Source organism: Acanthaster planci, linkage group LG18 (assembly GCF_054643075.1).
Source record: "Acanthaster planci isolate LZ-2023a linkage group LG18, COTS_SCS, whole genome shotgun sequence".
Lineage (NCBI taxonomy): Eukaryota > Metazoa > Echinodermata > Asteroidea > Valvatida > Acanthasteridae > Acanthaster > Acanthaster planci.
In genome coordinates, this window is record NC_141794.1 from 4887719 (window position 1) to 4901190 (window position 13472).

Sequence of the window (13472 nt, forward strand, 5' to 3'; positions counted from 1 at the left end):
AACCTTAACTCACACAGCCATGGGAAAGGGAAATTGATGAATGTCCCCCTGTCCTTTCCTACCCGTGAGAACTTTCAATCATTTCTGTCCGAAAAGAGTTGCATATCATTATGCAGGCTTGTGAAAAAAAGAATCCTTTAGCTCAGGATGTGCCGAGAGCGAGGCAGTCGCGAGCCGAATAAACGAGATGGCACAGAGAATCTAAAACGGCCAAGGCGGACATAAAGCACTGGATGAAAAAAGAGGTATAGGCTATACGAGAAGACCTGACGGTCTGGGCGTGAACGCCGAGAGTCCGCGCGAGTTATGCTAATGTCGCGCTCAGGAAATGTTTGCATATTCTTCAGGTGGTGTTGCCGTGTGGTCGAGGCTCTTCCGAAGCCCGTTCAACATGGCTCGTTAAAACAATACGCTGAGGATATTTAATCTCTGCACACCAAGGGTTTGGAAATAGCACATGCAGAAGTGTCTGGGATTTAAACAAAATTTAATTGGAGGAATTTAGGTCTACTTTTTTTCTTTTCAAAATAATTTCTTGATTTAATGTTTTGCAAAACGGCTAGATTCCCAGTTGTGCATGAAATTTAAAACAAGGATAGCTTTAAAGAGCCCTCCTGGTTCAGCTTCTCGTGACAATCCTTTAAAACTCCGCTCCAATCAATGTTTTGGGTGCTACGTAACATTTCCAACATGTCAGTCTGTATGTCAGCATCTCTGTAAAAAAGGAAATGGGTTTTCTACGCACTTCACTTTTAATTTCGTTCAACTAATTCGTTTCCGCAAGGCCACTCAGAACTGTAAAACATTTTCTTTCAAATTATATGTCTATTTTTTTAAATCTAAACTCACCTGTTCCCTGTGTAAAAGTGCAGCTAAAAAACAGCAAAGAAACCAAGGCTACATCCACAAGTCGGTAGCAACAGTACTCTCCGGCCATCCTAAATTAGTCGATGATGGTAAGAATAATGGCGATGTCGATCGAAGAGAACAAAAAAAATTCCCGACTCTGGCTCGAGGAGATTAACGAATCCAGACAGCTGGTTCCAACACGGTGGAGTAGATTATCCGGGGCACGTTATCCAGGTTTAATCACGGGCTGGCTACCGTATATTCGCCGCAGTACTCCTTCCCTCCAGTGCTGTCCAGCTCTCGGAGCTCACAGTACGGGTGTGTACTTGTACACGGGCGTATTCACAGGAGCCTACGACCACATCCCAGGTACGGCTTATTTCCACAGCGCGCTCCGGAACGGGCGATACGTCACACGCGCACGGCTCCGGAGAAGCAATTATGCAGCCTCGCCTTGCTATCTGTCTCGACCGCCACTCAGCGCGCACCCCTAAGCCTACGACGGCTGACACACTCACTTGACGAAATGCACCTTCACCCCCGACGGCCAAGCTTGCAGCAACAACGCATTATGCATGTAGCCGGCCGTGTACATAATAAAACACACCGGAGAGGTCACCTTTTAACCATACACGCAGGCATCAAGTCTGTGAGACAGACTTTCATGTTCATAATAATGTACATTGAACTGCCATGGGAGGTATTGTTTGGGAGTGCCGGCTCGCGCATGCGCCTATGTCGCAGTGTACACCTTGATGCCTTTTCAAGGATACAACTACGCGTTCTCACGACACACCTGCAAGTGGCTGTGCCTCAAAAGAAACAGCCACCACAATAATCGATGTTGCTTTCCACTACGGCAACTGGGTGCATGCACAGCAATTATGAACTCAAATGCACAGTACAAACTGAGCTGCAAGTGCCTCCAAGGAATAGGGAAATAATTGTGCAAAAATTATATTTTCGGGACTAAATGAATCTCCAAATGCCACATCCATACTGCCTCTTTCGGTATTAAAAAAAATGTCACAATTCGCATTCCTAGTTAAAGACGTGTGTTAAACATTTTGCAGGCTGGTTTAAATTAAGGAACGTAATTCGTGTGACAGCAAACGTTCATTAAAAATTATTGATCCGTCTAGAGACGTGTAATAAAATCGTTAAATCTGTCTGTTATAAAACGTGACAACGATATGAATTTACTCCTAAAATGTGCACTTTCAATTCAGTGTTAATGCCATGCCCGTTCCAAGACATACGAGCCAATCAGCCATTATTTTGGTATTCAGTACACCCACGGCGCTTCATTTAATGACCAAACTGAAATTGTGAAAGCGAAACCCAGAGTCCAAGATCAACATGAGCGTTTAGCAACCAGGAATTCCAATACAACGCCAGGCGCCACGCCATATCCAACAAGTATTGCACTTGACAATCGTGGTCACCGAGCCTCAATACAATCACGATGATCATAACGCTGTTATTGTTTCCCCACCATTGACTCGGAATTCCAGCAGGATTTCTCCCTCAATCTACTGGGTAGCAGGTGCATTCGAGACGGGGGAGAACGAGAGGACACACTACGCACGGTATTCACCATCCAGGAGAAGCACGTGTCATCACTTGTCATCGTACTCACGACGCCGTAAAATTGGCTTTAATGTAAATCGGCTTTTCTCCCGCAATATCATTCCCTCCGCTGTTTTCTTTCGTTACTTTAGCGGGAAACTCTCAAGAAAAAAACGATCGCTGGAAGTCTATTTGCGACGACAATGATTACACTTCCCTGTCTCTTGGGATGAAAGACATATACAAGTAGGATCATAGCTGAATTGTTGAAAAGGATTTTTTTAAAAGGAAATTATTCAAAACTATGTTTGGTTACAAAGAAATGGGCTCATGGTGTCAGTGGGGGGTAGTATAAATCCTCACCACGTCGGGTGGAGACTAGCGTGGGAAATTTTAAAAGCTGGATAATAACTGGCTTGAGGTGGCGCTGTTCATAGAAGGTAAGGTTGCAGGAAATTCTCCGCTACAGACAGTCGATAAATACCCCACATCAAAACCTCATGGGGAAATACAAGTTTCTCAGGTGTTCCAGACACATCTCAAATTAAAGCGTGTTTTTTATTTTTCCTTTTTCTCTTCAGTTATTGCTGGGTGATATTAATGACCGTCCCTAAAAATAGCCATGAAGCCTATCGCCATTTTGTAAATTTGTGCCAATACTCCATTGCAAAATAGAACTATTCGGAAGGCCCTGTTTTATCCAAATTTTTAAAATCTACAAGCTAGCAGTCTCGTTGATGGATTCCTCCCCTCTGTTTTACATACCCTCCCCACGGGCCACAGAGTTCTCAACTAGCAGAGCGTTTGAGAGCATGCATTGTGATTTGGTCCGCGAAGTCAAATTGGGGCCTCTTTACTGGCCTGCGAACGTAAGCGTTGAAGTCGAGTCCAACACTTCCGTATCCGAGTCTAAGTCAAAACATTCGAGTCCCAGACGGAGTCTGAGTCGAAACGTTTGAGTGCCAGTCCAAGTCAGAACATTTGAGTCCCATACCGAGTCCAAATTAACATTTGAGTCCTTCAGTACGATCCAAAATATTGTTCTCGTAGAAAAGGCATAAATAATGCACTGTGGTTCACCGTGGACACACTGAAGAAAGTGGTCCCATTTACCAGTAAATGCAAATACAAAGAAAAGACGAGGACTGACTTGTAACAAGTGTTAAAACGTACAAGCAACTTACTCCATAAAATTTCCTTTCACCAACTGTTTATTTGTACTTGATGACTTCTTTAATTTATGGTAAAAACGGAATGGACCTGTGTAATATGCCTTTAAACAACGTTATTGTTGGCCTGAACCTTTAATCAACCTCTTGGATATCTACATGTGTTTTTACTGTAACTTTCACGAAGGAAAACTGTTTGGAAGGTATGCATGATTGTTATGAAATAAGAGTTTAATACCTTTTCGTTACATTCTTCTTATTATTATCCCTCAAAGATTGTGGACTATAAAGATGCACCAGATTTAATATTTTTTCATAATTTCCGACTCTAATTTGGGAGAAAGGGTTGGGTTATTTCTACGTCGCATGTAATTCTTTGTATCATAATTTCTCTATAACGTGGCAGCACAGTCATTACAAAAATACACAATGGAAGTACTAAACAACGTCAAAATATAATTTCCAACCTGATAATCTCAGTAAATGATAATTCTGAGTGGTATAGTTCTTTTTAAATGTAAAAAAATACAACGTATATTTCAGTACAAACACTTCCTACTTTATACACAAGTAATCTATCCTAACTACAGCTAAACAACTGGTCAAGTGTTTCCGATTATTAAAAAAGTTCATGCGTAGAGCAGGTAACATTTCATAAATTCAAAGTTCACTCTGTTTGAAGTTCAAGCAGCAATTTTACAAATTACAGTGTGTAGGAATCCTTCAAACACGAGAAGCCTTCAATAGTTTGCGACAATAAGTGTTTCCTTTTATCGTCTTTGAAGAACAAATAGGATTTTAAATGAATTTTGCCATTCCTTACAATACGAAGTGAGCCATCTTTAATTATTTCGACAGCAATACCGACAGAGGGCGCAATGCTTTAATGTACTGTCAACTTGGAGTATTCTAGAGAGAGTAAAGTTTGGAGCTTTAGGCTGCATCCGAATCTGTTGTTTAGAGCTAGGTCTAGGCCTTCACTCCATTGAAAGTACGTGGAGACACGCAGACAATAGACGTAGCCGTAGCTCTGGAAGCCCGTTTCAGACACGGCCTTAGTGAGTAGCATCCGTTAGAAAAAGAACTGTGGTGAGTTTCCATGTGCCACTGAAAATATGTAATTAACAGACTAGACTGAAGAATAAGACTGCATTGTCACACTCTTTTTGGTTTCAGTACTGCTGGAATGAACCTAAAAACCGTTCTAATACAGGCCGTAGAAGTTGCTAAGACGCGACCTCTGTGAGAACTGCACTTGTCGGGAACCGTAGCGGCTGCCCCGGTCTAAGGCGTAGGTAGACGGTCCAGAGGGACCCAGGAAGTACGCGGCCTGATCCCTCTCAAAGTCGGACACCACGTTATCCAGAGCCCGGACGGCCATCAGCTCATCGGTGGCCAACATGCTGAAGTCGGTTGAAATCGGGCGGTACTCGATGGGCCTTTGACGGGGTAGCTGGGCGGCGGCCGGCGGCGACATCGGGGCCGACCGCACAGGGGCTATGCTTGGTGATGGGTCGCGCCGGGCACCGGCTCCTGGGTAGTCCCTGGTCGGATGGTACACGTCGCTGTCCCCTAGCATGGGATCTCCAAGATCGCCCAGGGCTGGGTCGGCATCGGTCTGAGCCCCTTGGTTGACCTGACCACCTCCTTCCGACCCCGAAATGACGCTGCTTGCGACCGAAGGGTTTTGTTGGACGGACGGCGCTATGGCAACAAGGCGATCTTCCACTGGACTATCACGTGGGGTAAATTCATTCTCGTTACGAGGACGACTCCGTCTTTGTAATAAAAAAAAATATGCACTATGTCGCTAGACATCAACCTTCATTATAACTTGCACAAAAATTGCATACAATGGAACACTCTTGTGACTTGTGAAGTCATGTAATCAGAAATAAAGCTTGTAAAAATGCAATCGTAGAAAAGGATTTTCGTGACACTGTTGGTTTAAATTGTTAGATGTGATAACAGGGGATAACTAACTTCTACTTTGAGCATAAGCTCAGAGAAAACTCCACCCTGACAGGAACGAGCCATCTCGTGGCAAGCTCTGAACCAAATGGACCCCCAGTTAACTCAAGTTTCTCCTTGCAAGAAGGCCCATTAAAGGTTTCATTCACGAGGTGGCCTTTTTGGATTGTGTTCCCGAATTCATTTAATGAACACCCTGAAATGCAGGAGAACCCAACTACTTCGCAATAATTACTAGTATACCGTAGTCCTTAGACTTCATGTTAAAAACTTTGGACCCTTATTTTTATTGAGCAGCACACAGAGGACTTTGAAGCCACCAGCGGCCATCTTACCTTGCCGAATACAAAGGTAATACCCAGGTTTGCCCGCCCTGTGAACGTGGCATCAGTTGGTGTGTCACGATTTCAGAAACTTGGGTTTGATACACCGAGAGATAATTGTGTACTCACCTATCGTTCCTTTTGGGCTCGATGCTGACAAGCATCAGCAAGATAATGAGGACAGCAACGGTGACAGCCAGAACAGCAGCGACAACAATGACTGAAACATAATACACAATAACGAACAGAACAGGTGAACAAAGTTGCCAAGACAATAATATTGTCGCCATCTCAAAGGCCGTTACGCCTATGTGTCAGCGTTGATTAATACATGTCAATATTAGGTGTGGAAAACACACCTGGTTACATTCGGTTTTAATCTGCTACGTGTATTACTATTTTGCCGTTGATGTTTAAAACAAAACTTGTTCCCGATAGCAGTGGTGAAAATTTAAGTCGACTTGTACTGAAATAACTCACAAGCGACGCTGAGTAAAACTGGAAGGAGGAAAAAGACAATATAGTCGCTTTTTCTTTCCGTTACCAACATACCAATTCTTGCACGCGACGCATCCTGTGGAGGCAAAATGAAATTTTGTTTCCCCCTCGTTAAGAAAGTTGGAAATGCCGATGCTTTTGATTCTTACAAGATAATTTTTGATGGCAACTTGCTCCCTGCCTCGCTGGGTACACCAATGGAAACAGTCGAAGTGTTAATGAACTATTCAGAAAAGAAACCGTAATATCTCACTAGCGATCAGCCAGTTTGGCAGGCCGCCCGTGGGCGTGCAGGCGAATGCAGCGTTGAACTCCCCGGTAGCCAGACAAGTTGCGTTGGTGTTGTCGTTGTCGGGCACGTAGGAGTCGTTGCATGTCAGGATGATCATGTCGCCCTCGGGCACCCTGTCCCGACCAAGGGATTCCACCCTTCCGTTAGCGACCGATGGGACCAGGCAAGAGGGGCCCTCTAGAGACGGTGTTACTGTAAATGGCAGTGGAAAAAGGGGTGGAGTTCTCACTAGAGGATCCGGGGGTAATATTGGTCATATATAGCCCTGCCCCCCCCCCCGGCGCTTTTTGGTGTATTTCCTTTCCCTCGTGTAAACTGCTCCTGAATGTAGCATCAACCCTCAGAAAGGTCATTAAGGATTACATAAAATATTTCCAAATTATTTAGCCTCCCCTCAAAATGAAAACCTGCCCCCCAGAAAAAAATGGTTTTGAATCTACCCTTGGTTCTCCTCAGAACTCGCGGTTCATTCGAATCTCTTACACAAAATATTTCCAAACGGTGTCGGTGAATAGTTGTGGAATTGAGTAGGTTTTGCTGCATAATTCAAAATTTCTTTTCAGCCGTGAAAATGGCACCCTTACAGGTTCTCATTCTGGACTGGCTAACACAACTGAGTCTGACATAATCACACCAATGTTTAATTAATGTAAATGAGACTCCAGACTAAAGGGAGCTTTGAAGAACTGTTCCAAGGTAACGGGATATAAAACAACATGTAGTCATCCATAGTAATTTTCTTCCGTTTCTGTAGTAGAATTGCAATACATTCTTGTTTTATATTCTTGTACTTCTCTAATATATCGGTACTAACCTGTAACTGTAAGCTTTCTGGATAACTTCAGCCTGGCCGGCGTAATATCACATATTCATATTATTTCTTCCTAATTATCTGTCATGATAATGAACGCCGTATTTTAGTTGAACTTGATTAACCGAAGTGATGCCTTACCTGACGGAGTTGGTATTACTGGCGGGACGACTGGACCTTGTGAAGTAGCACCAGAGGGTGTCATTCTATCAACACCGGTCGTTGACTCTCTGACCATTGTCTGGGGTGTAGGTTGCTTGGTCGTTGGAATTACTATGTATATTTCAAAAGAAGATAAAAGAAATGAAGCTGGTAAATATTTATGTATTCCAGTTTTCGATTTTGTTTTGGAGGAGAGCTGCTCGAGGAATCGCGTCACGTGGTCATTGCAGCTCTCTTTGATGTCAGGCAAAGAAGTCTAGACGGCTCTTTTGATCTTCAAAACCTTAAAGCAGTGGAGAAAAGGTATGAACATTTTCAGCATTTAACACAATTAGTGACAGTTATAGCCTCAATCATTGCAGTGAACCGTGAATGTAATTAATGTGTATGTAAGGTGTGACGATTTTAACACAGGTTATGCTGTGGTTCAGCTTATGGGCATGTGTTCGTGACTGTAAACACCGTGCAGACTTACACATTGCTCAGCGACTAGCTGCTTGTACCAAATCTTGAAAGGAACTTCATGACATCACCAGCGCATTTCCAAAGTTATTAAATGTGTATACCGGAGCTAATGTAGAATGTACGGGAGAAATTATTCAGTGTAACTCACGTGAGCAGGTCGGTGCGGGTGACCACATTCCGTCAAGCTGACAGACAAAGCCATCACGGTCCCGCCGGTACCCAGGGTCACACGTTACCATGACCTTCTCGTCGAAATAATACCTGGCTTGACTTGCAACGAACGAGCCCTGAGCTACAGTGCCAGGCAGGGTGCTTGGATAGCACAGCAACCCGACTGAAAAATGAACACCACACAATTACCCTGAAACATGTCACATGAGTGATCATCTACAGCACAGTGCGGCAGGAAAATGAGGCGACTAGTGGATAAACATGTTCGGCGTCTGTTTTTGTAAACAAATCAGAACAATTTCTACAGTGATCTGCTTAAGTTCATATTAGTACCATAAAACAGTGTTCCATGTGCAGCCGACTCACATTTGTACTGCAAGGCGAAACCTGTATCTCCTGTCGAACTGCCGGCAACTGAAAAGGACACATCGAAACTGGTGGCAGCAGACTTTGAAATCCAGAAGTCTGGTTCGGGAACGCCGCTGCCACCGGGATAGCTTCCAGCCGTTGCGTCACTCGCCCTGAGCGTCACGCTGTCGCCGGTGGCGAGTTTGAAGTAAGAGAATGTCACCACGGCGTAGTTGAAACGGGCGGGGATCATGATCGTTCGCTCGCTGGAATCGCCACTGGAGTAAGGACTTGGGAAATTAGCAGACGTCACATATCCACCGTTATCCCTGTCACTGTCTTCGGTAGCAGCTAGATTACCCAAAACATTTAAAAACGTGAAATATGCCTAGATCAGAAAAGATATGCTGTGTTTTCGCGACTTGAGAAGAACTACAGTCAAGTGGAAATCTGTACTAACTAGCATGCAACAAAGTTTTTGTAAGTTGTTTTAAAACTCACTTTTGTAAATGGATACAGAAGCGCTCCCACCACATATCTCATCTGCGTTTCCCCTGCAGGGCGTGTTACATCCAATGTTCCCCACTTTGGTAGTAGATATTGTATTACCACAAGTGCATCGCTCTCCTTGCTCAATACCAGCGAAAGACGGGCTGCCGCTCTCCCCGCGACATATGTCCAAACATATGGCGATTGTCACAGTGCTGCTTGAAACGGACAACGCCGTCAGGGGGCCGGGGGAAGCCGACGAGTAGCATCCCTGGTACATGGGATCTGAGTTCATTAGGAATCGGGAGAAATGAATGCACGGGAAAAATGCTGTGAATCGTTGCAAAGGTATACGTTTCAGAACCATTAACACGAACAATGTTCACAGAATTTTATCGATCCAAAATTTATATCTACATTTATAAGCCTTGTGCTACGGCGGCGCATGATGTCAGACCTAAAACGCAAGCGAGTCACTTTAATCTACAGAACATAATGAAAGAGTATCTAAAGGACGGTGTACTTATAAATTTCTTTTTTTCACTGATAAAAAACCCTGTTGTTCTAAGCGATGGAGTCAATTTAAACACATCTCTCAAGTCATTTTTTTTACATACTTTCGGGTCGTTCGTGTTCCATTAAAGTGGGCACTGGATTACAACTTAAAAAGGTAGCCATCTTAAGTAAGTCTATGTAGGCCTAGTTAATCTTCCAAATCAAAAGAAAAACCCAAATACCACACCAATTAACCCGGGGATTCGATCCGGGAGTGGACTCACAAGTGCATCGAACTCCGGCGTCGTTGGCGTGGGAGCAGGCGCCTGTTCCATAAGTGTGTCCGGTGCATTCTGATAGGCTGTTCTCGTTGCCGGTGCATGTGACGTCAGTGAGCCAGGAAACCGAAGTCCCTTCACCAAAGAGGGCGCTTCTGTCTGTGGACATGGCGCCTCCGGAAAATCCTGCAAAGTAAGTGACGCTCACCAATCAAATGGTCACTCTACTGGACCAGGTGTCAAGCATCTCCGAGCACAGTCAATGATGGACACGGTGACACTACTATACCAACCTGTAGGCCGACAACGTCGTGGCGGAAATAATTGTGATTCTAACTGGTGATAGAACGACGGTGCATGAAATTGAGGTGAAATTCATCATTTGACTCCAACCATTTCATCAAAACAGAAAGCCACATGTAACACAGCAATGACATTACAATCTGCGGGTGGACTGACTTTGCTCTGTGGACAGGTCCGAACGAGTCATGAATAACTATTGACAAAAGCCCTGCCTGGCTTCCTCTGTCTCGCTGCAGGACTGCAAATTTCGCACGAGAAAATTCTGAACTAATGAGCGCATGCGCCGGTTTCATAGTGAATGCCGTTTCCTAATTTTGTGCGCACATCCCCTCACACTAAGAACCACTTCAGGTCAATTAACGTTTTAGGAGAGGGGGGAGGATATACGAACCAAGCTGTCTGCAGACGACATCGCCTTTCCTAGTATCCCAGGAGCCATCACAGACCGACAACCACTGACCGTCGTGGTAGACTTCTACTCGCCCCTGGAGGGCGGTGTTGTCAACTCCTTGAAGCCTCACATCACCCTCTGCCAGGACGAGAATAAAATGACAACACGATAATTTGTGGGTGGTTATCTTCTGTAATGACAGAAGAGGACATCCTTCCTCTCGTTTGATAATGGATATGACCAGTGGCAAAAGACGAATATTACAAGAACATCATGTAATCACTCTCAATACACACGTACAGTCTGTATCCCTTTTTCGTATTTTAAAGGAGTTTTATTTGTAATCGCAAAGCATGACATTCCGACAGCACCTTTTTTTATTTCTGCGGAATTTGTGGTGGTCTCGATGTCAACTGAAGTACACCGCGTTAAGCTACGCAAAATCATGTCCTGAAATGGTAGGCCCCAACAAAATACCGGTTTGCGTGACTGTCGCTAAAACGTGTTGTCATGTATGGCCGCATTGATGCAGTACTAAGCGTCATAACAGAAATACCTTCCTTTGTTACGTTAATATAAGTCAGCAATGACCTTTGTGGTTGACGAGAAAATTTGTAAAGCGATCTTGCATTTATCATACGAGACCACTGAAAAGAAAGTTGAGATAATTATACGGTACCAATTCGTTTTCACGCTGCTCAGATGTAAAAACATCGTGTAGAGTATAAACACTTTTTGTACCACACGTTCAACCCTTGACATGTTTATTAAAATGTGTTTAGGAATGTGTTTAAACACTAAACACTTTTCCGTGGTACATGTTTAGCTTTTCGAAATCCACTTAGCATTTCAACGCATTCTTAAACGCATAACATGATATCGCTGTTAAATGTGTCAAAAAAGTGAGTACAAAAATGTGTTTAAACTCTAAATGCCGTTATATATACGTATGTGAAGTACAGAGTATTACTTTGTAGGCCTTCCCCGATTTATGGGGATAAACTAGCCAAATGGCTTTTGTTTGCCACATTAGGACCGAGTTACAGAGACATTCTGCTGTCCTACAACGTTTTCAGCCTCACCTTATAGAAGAATGGCCAGTATTTGTCCTTACAACTGCCACGACGGAACAAGACAGTATGCGTGTTCACTTCAATTCTGTCTGTTTTGCAGTGTTGGTTACAAATGTACAGGAATACAGTGATTTGTGATTTATACGGGGCTCTTGGGTGAAATCAGTTTGTAAAGTTGTGGAAATACGGGTCTCGTGCATCATGAAGCGCGGCAAAAGCAAATGTCAGTCAGTTGATGCGAGAAGCAATTATCCATGTTTATGTACACACTTCTCCTCTCATTTAAGCTTTACTTGACGTGCATGTCTGGGCACTCGATTGCTCATTTTTGTAGCTACCTGTTCATCTCAAAGCTCAACTTCCTATAAGTAATCGCTTAATGCTGTAATGCAGAGATACAGTAATGCTGAATGGTTATGGTTGATAAAATCCAGTGGCGAAACAAGGGCTGAATTTCCGGGGGGCACCCGCGGTGCACGCATTTCTTCAAGGGAACACCACAAGCAAATAACCTGCAGCTGCATGGTTATATAAACTCAATGGAGATTTTTCATAGATTTAAAGGGGGGCATCCGGGGACACGGACTTCCGCTGGGGGGCCGTGACCACCGTAGCTACGCCACTGATAAACTCAATGCATTTTTCATCTAAAATGTTGGAAAACAGCCAAATGCTTGAAAATTCAACCGAAGTGTTTCCCTGCTAATTTAATCGACTCTCTACCAAACAATAAGTTTGGTACTGCATGGACCTTCACTTGTGATGGTGCAGATGCCCTTTTCCCGTAAAATATCGGTCACAAAGGCAACAGAAACTTGGGGCAAAATATTAAAGGAAAAGGACAATTTCAGCAAGAGCTGATTCTCATGTACATGCGTCCAAAACTAGGTACATAGGTTTATGCTGACTCCTCGTATTCAGGTTTGCTGTTACGCATAGATTCATGATTAAATTTCAAAAGCCCTTATGTTGGTATGGGGAATTTAATTTGATGTCCCAGCGGTCAGAGAGAAATCATGGTTGTCACACAAAATTCCGAAGATACCTTTTCCTTTATTGTGTTTTCCCTGACGTATACTGCTGACGGACTAAGGTTAGTTGACTCTGCCGAGGGAATGTCATAAACCGGAGAGATTGCCTTGACATTATTGTTTTTTATTATTATTTGTTTACTTATTTATTTAAGATATTGTAATTGTCTTCACAAGCAAGTTTTGGCTGTTTTCAATAAATATTTATCTTTGTTGAAAAGGGAGCGGAATAAACAGAAAACTGTACGTACCAGCTGGCCACGACAAAACAGTCTGTGTAGATATCAAACTGAGGAGAAGTGTCAGTGTCGTCAAACGTGTCGCGGTGTGATGACTTGTCATAGTGGGCACCCCGTTAATGTCCCCTTCTTCCGAAAGATATCATCAACACCCTGGGAATCCCCAGATATCCAGAACCGAGCTTTACAAGTAGCAAAAAATATCACGCCAACATTTCAGTTAGAGCTCTAAGTGGGTGGAAGCGGGTAGCAATGACTCCCATCGCGTTCAACCATGTTTATGCCCTGCATGAATCACGTAACGGAAGCTTGTGCATGGGTATATGCGGGAACACGGTGGGTACAAAACGGGCGCGGCGGACTTGCTCTCCTTTGTCACCTGTTCAACCATGCGTGGATAGAAATACAATAAACACACACTGTTCATGGCCCAAAGACCGCAGACTGGCACCATCATCCAGTAAATTGAGCCTATTTCGACAAAAGTTGCGTCCTGAGGTAGGGCACGACGCAGGTGCAACGCCATTCCAAAAAGAAGGGTTATT

General features: G+C 43.8%; 2 protein-coding genes across 4 annotated transcripts in view; both read right to left on the bottom strand.

Annotated features, from left to right (window-relative positions):
* The window catches only part of LOC110985508 (scavenger receptor cysteine-rich domain-containing protein DMBT1-like), a 33391-nt gene extending 31853 nt beyond the window's left edge, over positions 1 to 1538 (bottom strand). Inside the window, exon 1 of one of the 3 annotated variants that reach the window (XM_022246575.2) lies at positions 850 to 1538. In XM_022246575.2, coding sequence (XP_022102267.1) covers positions 850 to 937 — 88 coding nt within the window. In that variant the 5' untranslated portion in view covers positions 938 to 1538. The remainder of the gene's footprint in view (positions 1 to 849) is intronic. The other 2 variants (XM_022246576.2, XM_022246577.2) reach the window with 2 other exon arrangements.
* A 2073-nt stretch (positions 1539 to 3611) lies between these two features.
* Positions 3612 to 13261, bottom strand: LOC110985519 (uncharacterized). Its single transcript, XM_022246601.2, has 10 exons — positions 12940 to 13261; positions 10585 to 10722; positions 9897 to 10076; positions 9130 to 9402; positions 8647 to 8979; positions 8258 to 8443; positions 7624 to 7755; positions 6633 to 6863; positions 6011 to 6101; positions 3612 to 5365 (listed from the first exon to the last, which is right to left on the bottom strand). The coding sequence occupies exons 1-10, from the start codon at positions 13028 to 13030 to the stop codon at positions 4792 to 4794; spliced, it is 2229 nt and encodes a 742-aa protein (XP_022102293.2). The 5' UTR covers positions 13031 to 13261; the 3' UTR covers positions 3612 to 4791.
* Between the last annotated feature and the right edge of the window lie 211 nt (positions 13262 to 13472).